At 48.5% G+C, this 13,676-nt stretch overlaps 1 protein-coding gene across 1 annotated transcript in view; it reads left to right on the forward strand.

Annotated features, from left to right (window-relative positions):
- Positions 1-13,676, forward strand: part of CATSPERG (cation channel sperm associated auxiliary subunit gamma) — a 41,768-nt gene that overhangs the window by 18,450 nt on the left and 9,642 nt on the right. The window contains exons 8-21 of the mRNA XM_015570068.1: positions 1,643-1,780; positions 2,984-3,043; positions 3,266-3,463; positions 3,670-3,686; positions 3,949-4,169; positions 4,662-4,773; positions 5,784-5,942; positions 6,026-6,138; positions 6,863-7,076; positions 7,387-7,449; positions 7,562-7,760; positions 7,877-7,995; positions 8,132-8,212; positions 8,304-8,360. Coding sequence (XP_015425554.1) covers positions 1,643-1,780; positions 2,984-3,043; positions 3,266-3,463; positions 3,670-3,686; positions 3,949-4,169; positions 4,662-4,773; positions 5,784-5,942; positions 6,026-6,138; positions 6,863-7,076; positions 7,387-7,449; positions 7,562-7,760; positions 7,877-7,995; positions 8,132-8,212; positions 8,304-8,360 — 1,751 coding nt within the window. The remainder of the gene's footprint in view (positions 1-1,642; positions 1,781-2,983; positions 3,044-3,265; positions 3,464-3,669; positions 3,687-3,948; positions 4,170-4,661; positions 4,774-5,783; positions 5,943-6,025; positions 6,139-6,862; positions 7,077-7,386; positions 7,450-7,561; positions 7,761-7,876; positions 7,996-8,131; positions 8,213-8,303; positions 8,361-13,676) is intronic.

Consider the following 13,676-nt stretch of genomic DNA (forward strand, 5'->3'; position numbering starts at 1 on the left):
GGTCCCCACTGGGATGCCTGGCCAGTCTGGGTGAGGGGCTGAGGGCCATTTTCAGGCTGGCAGGTGACTTAAGCTCCCAACCTCTCCTTTTTTTCTTTTTTATTCTGGGATTCATTTACCTTCTATAGCTGTCACTGGAGATGAGAGCTGGCTTTAGCTCTGAAACTCGGCTCCAATTCTGAGACCTCAGCTGCTGAAAGCAGATATCTGGGGTTGTTTGGCTTCTATAATTTAAACACTGTTACAGCTCCAGCTCTGAGGCCTGGCTGGCTGAAAGCAGGTTTCTGGGGTTTGTTTAGCTTCTATAATTGCAACATTGTTTCTTAGAGTGCAGCTCCAAGGCCAGCAGGGGCAGGCGGGGAACATTGGCTTCCTCCATCATTGGAGCAAGCAAGCCTCATGTTTAATTCAAGCTGCCTGGCTGCCGGCCGCCATCTTGGCTGGCAGTTAATTTGCATATTGCCCTGATTAGCCAATGGGAAGGGTAGCAGAAGTACGGCTGATTACCATGTTTCTCTTTTATTAGGTAGGATTTGCATGCCATACTAAATTATCAACTTCAAAATTAGCTTGCTGCTCTAGCTAGTTTGGCTCAGTGGATAGAGCGTCAGCCTGCGGACTGAAGGGTCTCGGGTTCAATTCCAGTCAAGGTCACATGCCTGGGTTGCAGGCTTGATCCCCAGTAGGGGGCGTGCAGGAGGCAGCTAATCAATGATTCTCTCTCATCATTGATATCTCCCTTTCTCCCTCTCCTTTCCTCTCTGAAATCAATAAAAATATATTTTAAAATATATGCCAGTATTTAAAAAATTAGCCTGCTATATTTGGTGAAACATTCAATTAACTCACCCCTAATGCTGTTTCAGGGCCAGATCAAATGATTTCAGAGGCCCAAGGGCTGGACATCCTCCACCCCTGTTTTAAATGGGAACACTCTTAGTTCTTCTAGGTTTTCCCCCCAATTCAAATGAGAGATGTCATTTGGACTTAGGGTTACTTGGACTTACAGGGTCACAGGAACTTGGCGTCACCTATATTTCATTAGTTATTGCATGTTCTCAACAGCTCATTTTTCTTCCTTTCTTACTTAGGACACTTGGCCAGTGGTGGGAGGAACCAAATTAAAATGGGCTCAAGCCAAAAAAAGGGGGTGTTTTCTCAGCTTAGATAGCTAAAATACAAAACAAACCAGGAACACGTTGGTTTCAGGCATAGTTGGATCTAGGGACTCACTGTAGCTGTTAAACAGGCTCCCCTTGTGATGGCCATGGTGACTCCCAGCAACTGCAGACTTTTATACCTTCAGGGGCCCCAGGAAAGAGCATCTCTTTGTTAGTGGTTGCAGGTTCAGACTGTCTCTGATTTGTCCCACTTGGTCACAAGCCCAGCTTAGAACCAATGGCTCTGGCCAGGGGAATGGAAGGGTGGGGTCAAGTCCAATCGGAACCTCAGGGACAGAATGTGAGTCAGGAGGATTTTCTCAAAGGCAGCTGGAACTCTATGCTAAAGGTCCCTCAGTCAACACACTGAGCAGCTGCTCCAGGGAGAGAGGATGATAATAGGTTTATTAAGGCCAGGGAAATGTGGATGCGGGGCCCAAGTCCAAATACCTGGGCCTGAGGCCCCATGCTGGCCACTGCAGAGAGCTGGGTTCGTGTACTGCCCAACGAGTGCATCAAGAAGCTGTGCCCCGTGCATTTTCATGGAAATGGCTCCGAGTACATCATTGCCCTCACCACTGGGAAGCACGAAGGTTATGTCCACTTTGGGACTATTACAGGTAAGGGTGGGGGCCTCTGGCATCCCAAGAAACTCCTCCATTCCCTCTCACCTCCAAGAATTCTGACCTTGGGCTCTAACCCTTTACTATGTGCCTTCAGAAGGAGTCCCATGGCCTAGCCAGTTTGGCTCAGTGGATAGAGTGTGAGCCCGAGGACTGAGGGGTCTCCAGTTAGATTCCCGGTCAAGGGCATGCACCTCGGTCCCTGGCCCCGGTATGGGCATGTGTGAGAGCCAACCAATTGATGTGTATCTCTTACAGCGATGTTTCTTTGTCTCTCTTTCCCGCGCTTCCACTCTCTAAAAATCAATGGAAAAATATCCTCTGGTGAGAATAAACAAAAACAAACAAAGTCCCAGGCTGGAGGTTGGTCCTAGGACTTAGGCATTTGTAGGGATAGTGCCTGGGGTGTATTATGTATCATATTATTTGTTTGGTTTCAATAGGCATAAGTTCAATTCAAAAATTATTTAGGCATAAAGAATGTGTGGACTTATAAGTGAAAAGACAAAGTGCCAACTTCAGGCATGGCTGGATCCAGGGGCTCATAGGGTATATTGTCAAGACTCTGTCTCTTGGCAAGATAGTATAGCATAGTAATTATGGCACAGGTCTAGAGAGAAACTGCTTCAACACTCCCAACTCAAGTCACCTGTGGTATGGGCAGGTGACTTATCCCCTCTTTTTGGCCTCATTTAATCAGAAAAATTGGACCAATAATACTACTAGTACTTGCTTCACTGTGTTGATATAAAGATTAAATATGTTGGCATCCATAAAAGTCTTAAAATAGTGCTAGGGACATGGTGAGTGCTAGGAACGGGATTACTATTATGAGCCCTGTGATTTAGCTCCATCTTCAGGTAGATGCTCCTCTTGTGGGGGTTAAGGAGGGCTCCCAGGAACACGAGGATCTTCTCCCACCGGCTTGAGTCACCCAGGAGAATGAGAGCAGCCTCTTCCTCATTAGCCCTAAGGGTGCACTCTGATTGGCCGATTCTTAGTCACGTGCCTGGACCTAAACCAATTACTGTGACCAGAGACAGACATACTCTGATAGGCCAGGTGTGAGTGACTGAAAGGTCAGGGGGTAAGACCTGTCCCCTGAGGAAGTGGGTGGGGGCACCGGCATTCTACTGTGGTGGGATGCCTGTTGGGCTGAGAATGGGAAAGGCCTGAACATGGAACTGTCCTGCTCCGCAGATGGCCTTGTTTCCTTCCAGATGCTGCCCAGGCAGCAGTCCGTGTGCGAAAGGATACAAGGTACCCATGTCCCAAATGGGTCTGCTGTGGGTGGGTGTGGGGATCTAGGGCCGGGGAGAGCAGGAAAGGGTGGGAGAGGTCACAAGGAAGGAAAAGGACGGGCAGTGTCATGGGGAGAGGTGAAGAGTTACAGGGATGAGATGGGGTGGCAGTCTCAGAGAGGGAGGAGGTGATGAAGAGGGCTGGGCTCGGGGCTGCTCTGGACCTCCCCTTCCCTCCCAGTTGTCATCTGTTCCATAACCTGGGCTGTATACACTGAGCTTAACTACAACCTACTGCTGCTGGTGGAGATTGAAGACACTGCTGCCAGGAAGTATTTCCAGATGGTCGGTTACAACCTGGGTAATTGGGGTACTATGGGTGGGGGGCTTGAGCGCACCACAGACAATGGGAGGGAAATGTTCCTCGTGTCACTCCTAGGTAAGGCTTGGTGGGTTGGAGGAACTGAGAGGAAGTCAGTGTGACTAGAACAGAGCAGGAAAGAGAAAGGAGGACAATTAAGACTGGAGCAGAAGCCAGATAAGGAAGGGCCTGTGGCTCACAGTAAGGAGATTTGGTTTTATTTTACCTGAACTGAGAATAGGGTGCCATGTGCAGTTGAATAGGCTGTGCCCTGCACTCCCCAGTCAAGGAGCTACAGGAGGCAAGTCCTGTGCCCTAACTGGATGTATCTTCTCAGAGGTGGTGCCTTTTCAGAATTCATGTAAAGAAACAGTAAGGGCCAAGAGGCCCGAAGGGGAAGGCATTGCCAGGTGTTGGGGAGGAATTGGGAAGCTGGTGACTTGCCTAGTTTCAGGTTTTTGAAAGCTCCAAGCCTCAGGAGATTTTGCTGTGTTCTCTTCACCTGCAGTCAATGATTACCTGTCCATTCTCTACACCATCCCGGAATTCATTCCTGATGGTAGGAGGGGAAGGTAGAGGGGGCCTCAAAGGTGAGTGGGAGCCAGGAGGGATCCTGCCTCACTACTGTGTCCACTCTGCCTCTGCCCCCGCCAGCTCGAGGCTTGAAGTTCCTGATGATCCTAGGGACAGAGTCTTACACCAGCTTCCCGATGGTGCCCAAGGGCATGTCCTACAACTCATTTAATAATCTGCTGTTCATCTGGGGTAACTTCCTCCTGCAGAGGTAGGGGCTGGGCATATTCTGCTTCCCCCGCCCATGAGGGGTGGGGTCCTTTCTAAAGTCACCAAGTTTTCAGTTTGACCAAGTCCCAAAGTTATGAGGACTGTAATGGGGAAAACATAGGCTGGGGTGGCGAGGGCTAGAATGGAGGGAACTAGGGGAGCCCTCATGTGAGGTCCCAACCTATGTGAGCAATAGAATTGTCTGGGGAAGGTTAGGGCACTTTTCACCCCTCAGGAACCTAGGAGCCCCTGAGCCAACGCCATGGGCGGTTGGCAACATGCCAAGTTGACTGAATCCTCCTATTTACAGATGGAAAGTTCCCCTGGAGGGTTTGGAATCAGGGGCAGAAGCTAGAATCACAGGTTTCCTTTTCATGTTCTCACAAAGCTAGTGGAGAAGTGAGAAAACAGCTCTTGTTCAGCTTGGTCTGGGGAAAACATATCTTCCAGGGGCCTTGCCTGAGTGCTCCTAGCTTCCATCTCTACCCTGCAGTTATAACAGTGAAAACTTCATCTACCTGGCGGACTTCCCCAAGGAGCTATCCATCAAGTACATGGTCACCTCATTCCATGGAGACATAGCTATTGTCACTGAGACTGAGGAGGTGGGCTGCCCTGCTCCTCTCCCCACTTCCTCTCTGTCCACCCCAAAGCCCAGAAGTCTCCCTTCTCCCCCTGCTAGGGTAAAGGGGCCAAGGGGAAGGAACACCCTCAGGGACTGTGGGGAAGGGCAGCAGGAGCTCCGTTTACAGCTGAGAACACTGGAGCTCAAAGAGGCTAAGTGTCTTCCAAAGTTCCTCAGCAGAGTGAGGGACCTGTGCTCAGAGTTATACGATCTGATTTCCTGAGGGTGCCCTCTTTTATTTCATCAAGCAGGTGTTCCTTTCATAAACATGCAGCACATACTGGAGGCATGGCCCAGTGCTGGGGCACAGTGGCAACTGAGTCAGCCCTGGGCCCTGCCCTCACAGGGTGTCAGGCCAGTTGGGGAAGACAGAGTCATTCCCAGACAGTGACAGTTGAGAGTGGTCAGGCTGCAGCAGGGGAAATCAACTAGGGATGTTCAGAGAAGGGGCCCGACCTGGTCAGGGTGTGTGTGTGTGTCAAGAATGGCCTCACAGTGGAGGCCACATAGACGGGGGACATCCTGGAAGCTGAGGTTCAGGAGGAGGTGAGATCCAGAGTCAAATGTACTGGGGACATGGGGCCTGGGCATCAGTGCAGGGAAATTAAGGCTGATGATCCTAGGGACAGTCTTACACCAACTTCCCGATGGTGCCCAAGGGCGAAATTGAAACCCTGGAGAGTGAGAAGAAAAAAGGAAAGCTCAACCCCAGGAACACATCCATTAGAGAGTATAGGTATCAGGAATGCTTACATTAGCAGACAGAAACACTGAACAAATCATGGTGAGTGGGAGCTGGAAGCAGAAATGGTGGGTTCTGGGAAGTAGAGAGGCGGCACTACAGAAAGAAGGGGTGTGAGCTCACCTGATTCCAGCTGGAGGTGAGCTCCCAAGCCTCACCCCTCAAGGAATGGGGCCATCACACTTGGCAGAGGAAGAGGGGGGTCAGAGGTCCCATGGCCCTCACACACACAGCTGTTGCACCTCCAGATCTGGTACCTCGTGGAGGGCAGCTATCACGTGTACAAGTTGTTCCCATCCAAGGGCTGGAATGTGTACATCAGCCTCCAGGTGATGCAGCAGTCCTCTCTCTATGCTTCCCATGAGACCATGGTCACCCTCTTCTATGAAGACAGCGATCTGTACCAGGTGCCAGCCAGGGGCTATGAGAGACTTGGGGGGGACAAAAAGGGGGGGACACCAGCTTATCTGGCCCTGCCTTCCCACTGCAGCTGGTGTACCTTGTGAATAACCAGCAGGGCCAGCTCATCAAGAGGCTTGTGCCTGTGGAGCAACTTCTGATGTACGAGCAGCTCAGTGACCCCCACTCCCTGGAGCAGCAAAAGTGAGAAGACACTAGATGGACCAGCAGTAGTCAGAGAGCCCCGAACACTTCCCACACAAAGCTCCCATTCCATGGGGGGTTGGAGAGAGACCAAACCATCCCCAACTAACAACCTTAGGGCTATGATGTGGGAGGTCGGGGTGAATGGAAGTTCAAAGAAGGCATTTAACCCAGTCAGGGAGGGAGCACCAGGGAGAGCTTCAAAGAGAAAGATGTACATGAGCTGTGAGCTGTGAGGAAGGATTGGCCAGATAATAAGATGGAGGACGTTTCAAACAGGGGGAATCATGTTCAAAGACCCTGAGAAGGAAAGGAGACTGGGTTTTTGAGAACAAAGTGTAGTGCAGATAGAATGCAGTGGTGGTGGCAGGGCAGACAAGGTGAGCCAGTGGCCATAGGGAGGACTTCATCTTGAGGGCCCTGGAAAGCTATGCTGGGATTAAGGGGAGGGGCTGCCTGGTCAGATTTTACTGTTTAATAATAATCCTCTGGTCACCTGCGGAGGAGCCCCTGGGCGGGGTGGAGAAAGGGGGAGGTGGAAGGACTCAGGAAGGGGAGGAGAGTCTAGGGAGGAGATCCACGACTCTGGTCTGAGGCTGAGGAAGAGCAGGACTGGATTGGATTTGGGGAGTCAGCAGCGCAGGGGTGGGAAACAGGCCAGTGGAGGCTCTTGGGGCGCAGGGCGCAGAAAAGTAAGCGGCCACCCCCCACTACCACCGCCCAGGAGTCACCTGAAACTCTCCTTCACCAACTTCTGCCCCTTCGCGTTGATGCGCCTGCGGGACCTGCCGGACCAGAAGATCTACACGCGCCAGGAGCTCTACTGGGCGCGGCCGCCGGGCGTCCTGGAGCCCTCGGGCTTCCACACCGAGAACTCACTCGCTGTCTATCAGGGGCTCGTCTACTACCTGCTCTGGCTGCACTCCAAGTACCACAAGGTGGGCGCCTGGGGCAGGGGCTGTCCCCGCCGGGGCTTTGAGAGGAACTGCGGAGGCCCAGAAGGCCAGGTCTGTGGAGCTGGAAGAACGGCCGCGGAGGGTGGAACAGAGCGGAGCAGCCTGGTATCTGAGGCTAAGCGGGGCCTGGGAGATGGCGTTCCGGCTCTGCTGTGGGGCTGGATGCAGGGCGGGCCAGGTTATATTTTGCTTTGGGTTAGGAGCTGGGAATGAGGCTGGGCAGGGGTCTGGGAATGTCAGCTGCCTGTGGACGCTCCGCTCCGCCCCCTCACGGTGCTGGCGGTCTCTGCAGCCTTATGCCGACCCCGTGCACGACTCCACCTGGCGTTGGTGGAAGAACAAGAAACAGGACCAGGTGCGTGGAGAGGGTTGCGAGTTGGAGGAGGGGAGACCCCACCTCCCACTCCGCCCCGCCCTGTCCGGCTCCTCGCTCAGGGTGCTGCCTCTCCCTGCCTCCCATGCTCCAGGACTACTACTACTACCTGGTGAGCAACGGGAAGAGTGCGGGTAACGTGCACATTGACATGGCCAACTACAAAAAGATCTACGACATCAAGACTGAGTACCAGCTGCCGGAGCGCATCTTCCTGGATAAGGGCACCAGCTACAGCTTCTCCATCTTCCTGACCTTCCGGGGCCACTCGTTCAAGTCTGAGCTGGAGCCAGGTCTGTGGGCAGGGCCTGAGTGGAGTCGGAGTGGCGGGGGCGGGGTGGCCGGGACCTGGGCACCATCCTGGGACGGGTCTGGTTCTACGCCTTAAACCTTTCTATGCCCCGAGCAGGCAACATCTTCCAGCTGCTGAGCCAGGTGGACCTGGGCGTGGTGCTGGCCGACCCCAGCTGCATTGAGGCGGTGGTGAGGCAGGAGGTCCTTATTAACCGCAACTCGGTGCTTTTCAGGGTGAGGACAGGCGGTGCGGAGGTGTAGGGACAGATTTACCCAGGCAGTGGACTTGTGGGAAGTTCGTGGTTCCTTAAACCGTTCCTAGATCTTTGCGCATGCCTATCGATCCCTTCGTTTTCGCCCCCCACCCCAGGTTTTGCTCCGTGATAAAAGTGTTTGCTTTGATCAGGGCATTAGTGGCCATCACCTCATGAAGACGGCCATGCTGGTCAAGGTACGGTCCAAGCCTGGAGAGCAGGGAAACAGGATGAGGGGGAAAGGCTGGTCCCCTGGGACCCACCCTCATCACCTGATCCCACCCACAGGTGGCGGGGTCAGCTGGGCACTGCGTCCAGAACACCATCCAGGGGCTCCGCATGCAAGTATTGAACCTTGGGGTATTGGGCCCTGTGCTGGGTGGGAAAGGGTTGGGCAGAGTGGAAGCAGGGCTGATTCTGTGTGCTCCCCTGGGAGTCAAACTGCCTTTATAGTTATGTAGATTGCATCCAAGCTTGCATATTCTAATACTTTTCTGCAAGGGGAAGTAAAGTACCTGTGACGTGGGCTTCCTTTTCCAATGGGCACAAAGGCACCATGTGGGCCAGCTTGGCCCTTTTCCCACATGTTGCTCTTCATGTGCCCACTTACATGTGCTTTGATCACTCCTTTGGGTCCTTGGTTCTTCACTTACTTACACATGCAATATCCCCTTTGCACAGAGGCAGAAAACGAGCCTCAAAGAGATGCAGACATCTGCTCAGAGTAACTCAGGGAGCTAACAAGTGGTAGAGGAGGGACCTGACCCAGAGGCATTGTCACCCACCTCCCTACACACTAACCAGCAGACAGACCCTGGTGCTCCTCCCTCCTGGCTTGGTATGACCGAGGGCAAAAAAACGGGTTGTAACAACCCCAACACTTGGATTACATGAGATAATTTGGGTCAAGTACAGGATAGAGCAACTCACCTCAGTCTCCATAAGTGTTCCTTGCTATGCTTAGTGATATGCATTATTTATCATAACCTGAAAAGGTCAAAGTTAACATCCCCATTTTGACCTGGCAGATTCCTTCTGGGAATCTAATCTATAACACACAGCAAAGGGTAGAAAACAACCTAAATGTCCATGAATAGGGGAGTGGTTAAATAAATTATAGTACATCCAAGCAATGAAAACCTATGCAGCTATAAAAAAAGAAAGAAAGATCTTCATATACTGGTGTGGAATGGTCTCCAAAGTGTATTTTATTCTTAAGAGAAAAAAGCAGGGTACACAACAGTATATACAAAACATTAGCGTGAAATAGGTTCATTGAGAACATATACTCATGTTCGCTTTTATTTGCATGAAGAAACTTCAGGGTAATGGGCAAAAAAATACTCAAGGTGGTTCTCTACTCTGGTGATAGAGAAGAGATAGGATAGTTGGAGGATGGAAATGGAAACTTTCACTGTGTGTGTGTATCTACATATATTCATACGTGACCATGTTACCCATCTAAAAATGAAGTTTTGCCCTACCTGGTTAGGCTCAGTGGATAGAGCATCGGCCTGCACACTGAAGGGTCCCAGGTTCGATTCTGGTCAAGGGCACGTACCTTGGTTGTGGGCACATACCCAGTAGGGGGTGTGCAGGAGGCAGCTGATTGATGTTTCTCTCTCATCAATGTTTCTAGCTCTCTATTCCTCTCCCTTCCTCTCTATAAAAAATAAAATATATTAAAAATGAAGTTTTAAAATAAGCCAATCATTTGCCTGGCCAGTGTGGCTAAGTTGGTTGGAGTGTCGTCCTATACACTAAAAGGTTCAGAGCACATACCCAGGTTGTGGATTTGATCCCGGTCAAGGTGCGCGTGGGAGGCAACCGATCAATGTTTCTCACACTGATGTTTCTCTCACTCTCTCTTTCTCTAAAAATCAATTTTTTTAAAAAAGCAAATGACTTTTAAAAAGATAGGGAAACAGAGGTGCTAAAGGTAGTCTGAACTTCTTTTTCTTTGTATTCTCAGGCTGTGGCCTTTCCAGTTTCTAGCCCCCATCCCCCCCCCCCCACACACACACACACACATTACCAGATCAAGAGGCATGTGTATTTAGAAGGCCTGGAGCCTCTCTCTGGCTCCCCATCCTGGAAAAAAAAAAATGGAAACTGGAACTAATTGATGAACAGTGGGTTTTCAATTTGTAAATATCTTGGATGAAGGAAGGAAGAAATGAATTTACACATAATAGGTGCTCAATCAAATTTGGTTAGATGAATAAAGGCTTGCAGTGTCTCTTAGCAGGCCAGATTCAAACATGGGCCTCCTTGGGGGATGGAACTGGGACTGGGATCAGCGGGATAGACCAGGAATAGACTTCACTCTCTGTATCCAAAGCTTACTAATTCATTCAACCAATATTTATGGAGTGCCTACTACATTCCAGCATTGTTTTAGGGGCTAGAGTTATAGCAGTGAACAAACAATTTCTGCCCTTGTGAAGCTGATGTTCCAATGGGGGAAGTGTATTCATTCCTAGGTCTGCCATAACAAATTACAACAAACTGGGAAGTTTATTCTCTCCCAGTTATGGAGAACAGAAGTCTAAAATCAGGGTTGGTCCTTCTGGAGGTTCTGAGGGAGAATCTGTTCCAGGCCTCTCTTCTGGGTTCTGGTGATTATTAACAATATTTGAAATTCCTTGGCTTATAGATGCATCACTGAAATCTCTGCCTTCATTTTCACAAGGCCTTTTCCCTGTAAGTCAGTGTCCAACTTTCCCTCATGTTATAAGGACACCAGTCATTAGATTAGGGCCCAGCCTAGTCCAGTATGATTTCTTCTTAACTACTTTTTTTTATTTCATAGAGGGAGAGGGAGAGAGAGATAGAAATATCAATGATGAGAGAGAATCATTGATTGGCTGTCTCCTGAACGACCCCCACCCCCAATTGGGGATCATAACTGTAACCTGGGCATGTGCCCTAGACTGGAATCGAACCTGGGACCCTTAAGTCCATAGGCTGACACTCTATCCACTGAGCCAAACCAACTAGGGCTGACTTCATCTTAACTTGATTACATCTATAAAGACCCTATTTCAAATTAGGTCACATTAGCAGTTACCAGGGATTTAGGACTTCAACATATCTTTGGGATGCACAATTCATCCACAGCAGAATCTGACAATAACATAAATAAAAGATATTGTGGAAATTAAAAATGGCTGTGGAGTAAGTGGATGCTGTATAGACATGCTCCCAGAAACAAATTGGAATTACAACTAAAATACAGAAAAACTTCCTGAATAATCAATGGAAGACTTGCTGGAGAGAAACCTGATAACTGAGGATGGAAAGTGGTGACTGCATAGAGACTGGTAGGAAGGGCAGAGGCAAGAAAGGGCTGGCTGGGCTCCCACAGATAACTGACATTCTGGAGAGATATCTCAGCTGTGGAGTATTGCCACTGAGAACCCTGGGGTCTAATCCCCAAGCTGGGCCCCCAGCAGAGAGCACCAGAACTGAGAGAGGTGCCCACATAAAATCTGGCTGTGAAAAGCAGAAGGGTTGCTGTCTGCCTGGGAGAGATGCCTGGAAATGCAGGCACCCTCTTAAAAGGCCAATGCACAAAATTCCCTGTGCAGCCATTCATCTTGTGTTCCAGCAAGGGAGAGCAGAGTGGACTGGAGTTGTGAGAGCAGAAGCCAGGATAGGGAACTCTGAGATTAAAGTTTGGAAAGCAGACATCCTGGTTTGCTGTGTTGAGTCATTCCCTCACACTGTGGAGGTCATCTTTTTCATGCAGACAATTGCTACACAGTCAGCTTTGCCTGGGAGGAGGACAGCTGACCCACCCTACTGGAAAACACCTTGCCTCACTGTGTGGAGTTTCTGATACCATTAAGAGACTGAGAATAACAGCCTCCCGGCAGAAGCAGTTGCCCCACACTGTTGAAAAAAACTCTCGCTACAGCTGAAGACAATGGCCTGAGGGCAATTCAAGACAGAATCCCATCAGTCTGTAGGCAGAAGCAATCTCTGGAGAATTTAAGTCTCTGCCTGATGTAATTAATCAGAAACAGCGTTTGACACTGTCCTGCACCAGAGATTGAGAGTTGTAGCAGATCTACCTAATACATAGTCACAAACCCAAACAGGCAGCCAATATTAGGAGACAATGAAACAACCCACAAATGAAAGAACTAGAGAATTCTCCAGAAGAAGATATAAATAAAATGGAGATAAGAAATTTATCTGATATAGAGTTCAGAAAAATGATAAAGATGCTCAACAGCATGAGAAAGATATAGTAACTATAGAAACATAAAGCATGACATAGCACAAATAAAGAACACATTGGAAGAAATACACAGCAGATTAGGGAGAGCTGAAGATTGAATCAGTGAATTAGAAGACATGTTTGAAAAAAATCAGAGAACCATAAAACAATAAAAAACAGGAGGACAGCTTAAGGGAGCTGTGGGATAACATGAAATGTAACAATATTAGAATAGCAGATGTGCTAGAAGAGGCAGAAAGGGAAAAAGGGATAGAAAATGTGTTTTACAAAATATTGGCAGAAAACTTCCTAACATAGTAAAGGAAAAAGTCACACAAGTCCAGGAGGCACAGAGTCCCAAGCAAGAAGAACCCAAATAGGCCCACGCCCAGACACATCATAATTAAAATGCCAAAAAAGAAACAAAAAGAATCTTAAAGGAAGCAAGAGTAAAGCAAATTGTTACCTACAAAGGAGCTCCCGTAGGCTGACCCTGATTTCTCATCAGAAACTATATAGGCCAGAAGGGAATGGCATGAAGTACTCAAGGTAATGGAAAGCAAGGATCTGAGACCAAGATTACTATATCCAGCAAGGCTATCATTCAAAATACCTGGTGAAATAAAGAGCTTCCCAGACAAAAAAAAAAGGCTAACAGAGTTTATCACCACCAAAACAGCACTGCAAGAAATGCTAAAGGGACTGCTGTAATGAGAAGAGATACGTACAAGGTTAAAATGGTAATAAATAAGTACCTATCAATAATAACCCTAAATGTAAAGGAATTAAATGCTCCAATTAAAAGGTATAGAATAACTGAATGAATACAAAAACATGACCCAACTATATGCTGTCTACAAGAGACCCAACTCAGAGCAAAAGACACACACAGGATGAGAGTGAGAGGATGAAAAAAAGTTTTCCAAGGAAATGGAAAAGAAAAAAAAAGCTGGAGTAGCAATACTCATAACCAACAAAATAGACTTCAAAATAAAGGCCATCACAAGAGACAACAAAGGTCACTATATAATACTAAAGTGATCAATCCAACAAGAGGATATAACCCTGGTAAACATAGAAGCACCCAATATAGAAGTACCTAAATATATTTTTAAAATCTTCTAGAGGACTTTAAGGGAGAGATAGATAACAATGCAGTCATAGTAGGAGAATTTAACACCCTGCTGACTTCACTGGATAGATCTTCCAGACAGAAAATCAACAAGGAAGCAGCAGCCTTAAATGACACACTACATCAAATGGATTTAATTGATATCTGCAGATCATTTTACCCCAAAGCAGTAGAATATGCTTTCATTCAAGTGCACATTCAAGTGCATAGGATAGACAACATGTTATGCCATAAAACAAGTCTCAATAAATTTAAGAGACTGAAATTATATCAAACATCTTCTGAGACCACAATGATATAACAA

Source organism: Myotis davidii, unplaced genomic scaffold (assembly GCF_000327345.1).
Source record: "Myotis davidii unplaced genomic scaffold, ASM32734v1 scaffold166, whole genome shotgun sequence".
NCBI classification, from domain to species: domain Eukaryota; kingdom Metazoa; phylum Chordata; class Mammalia; order Chiroptera; family Vespertilionidae; genus Myotis; species Myotis davidii.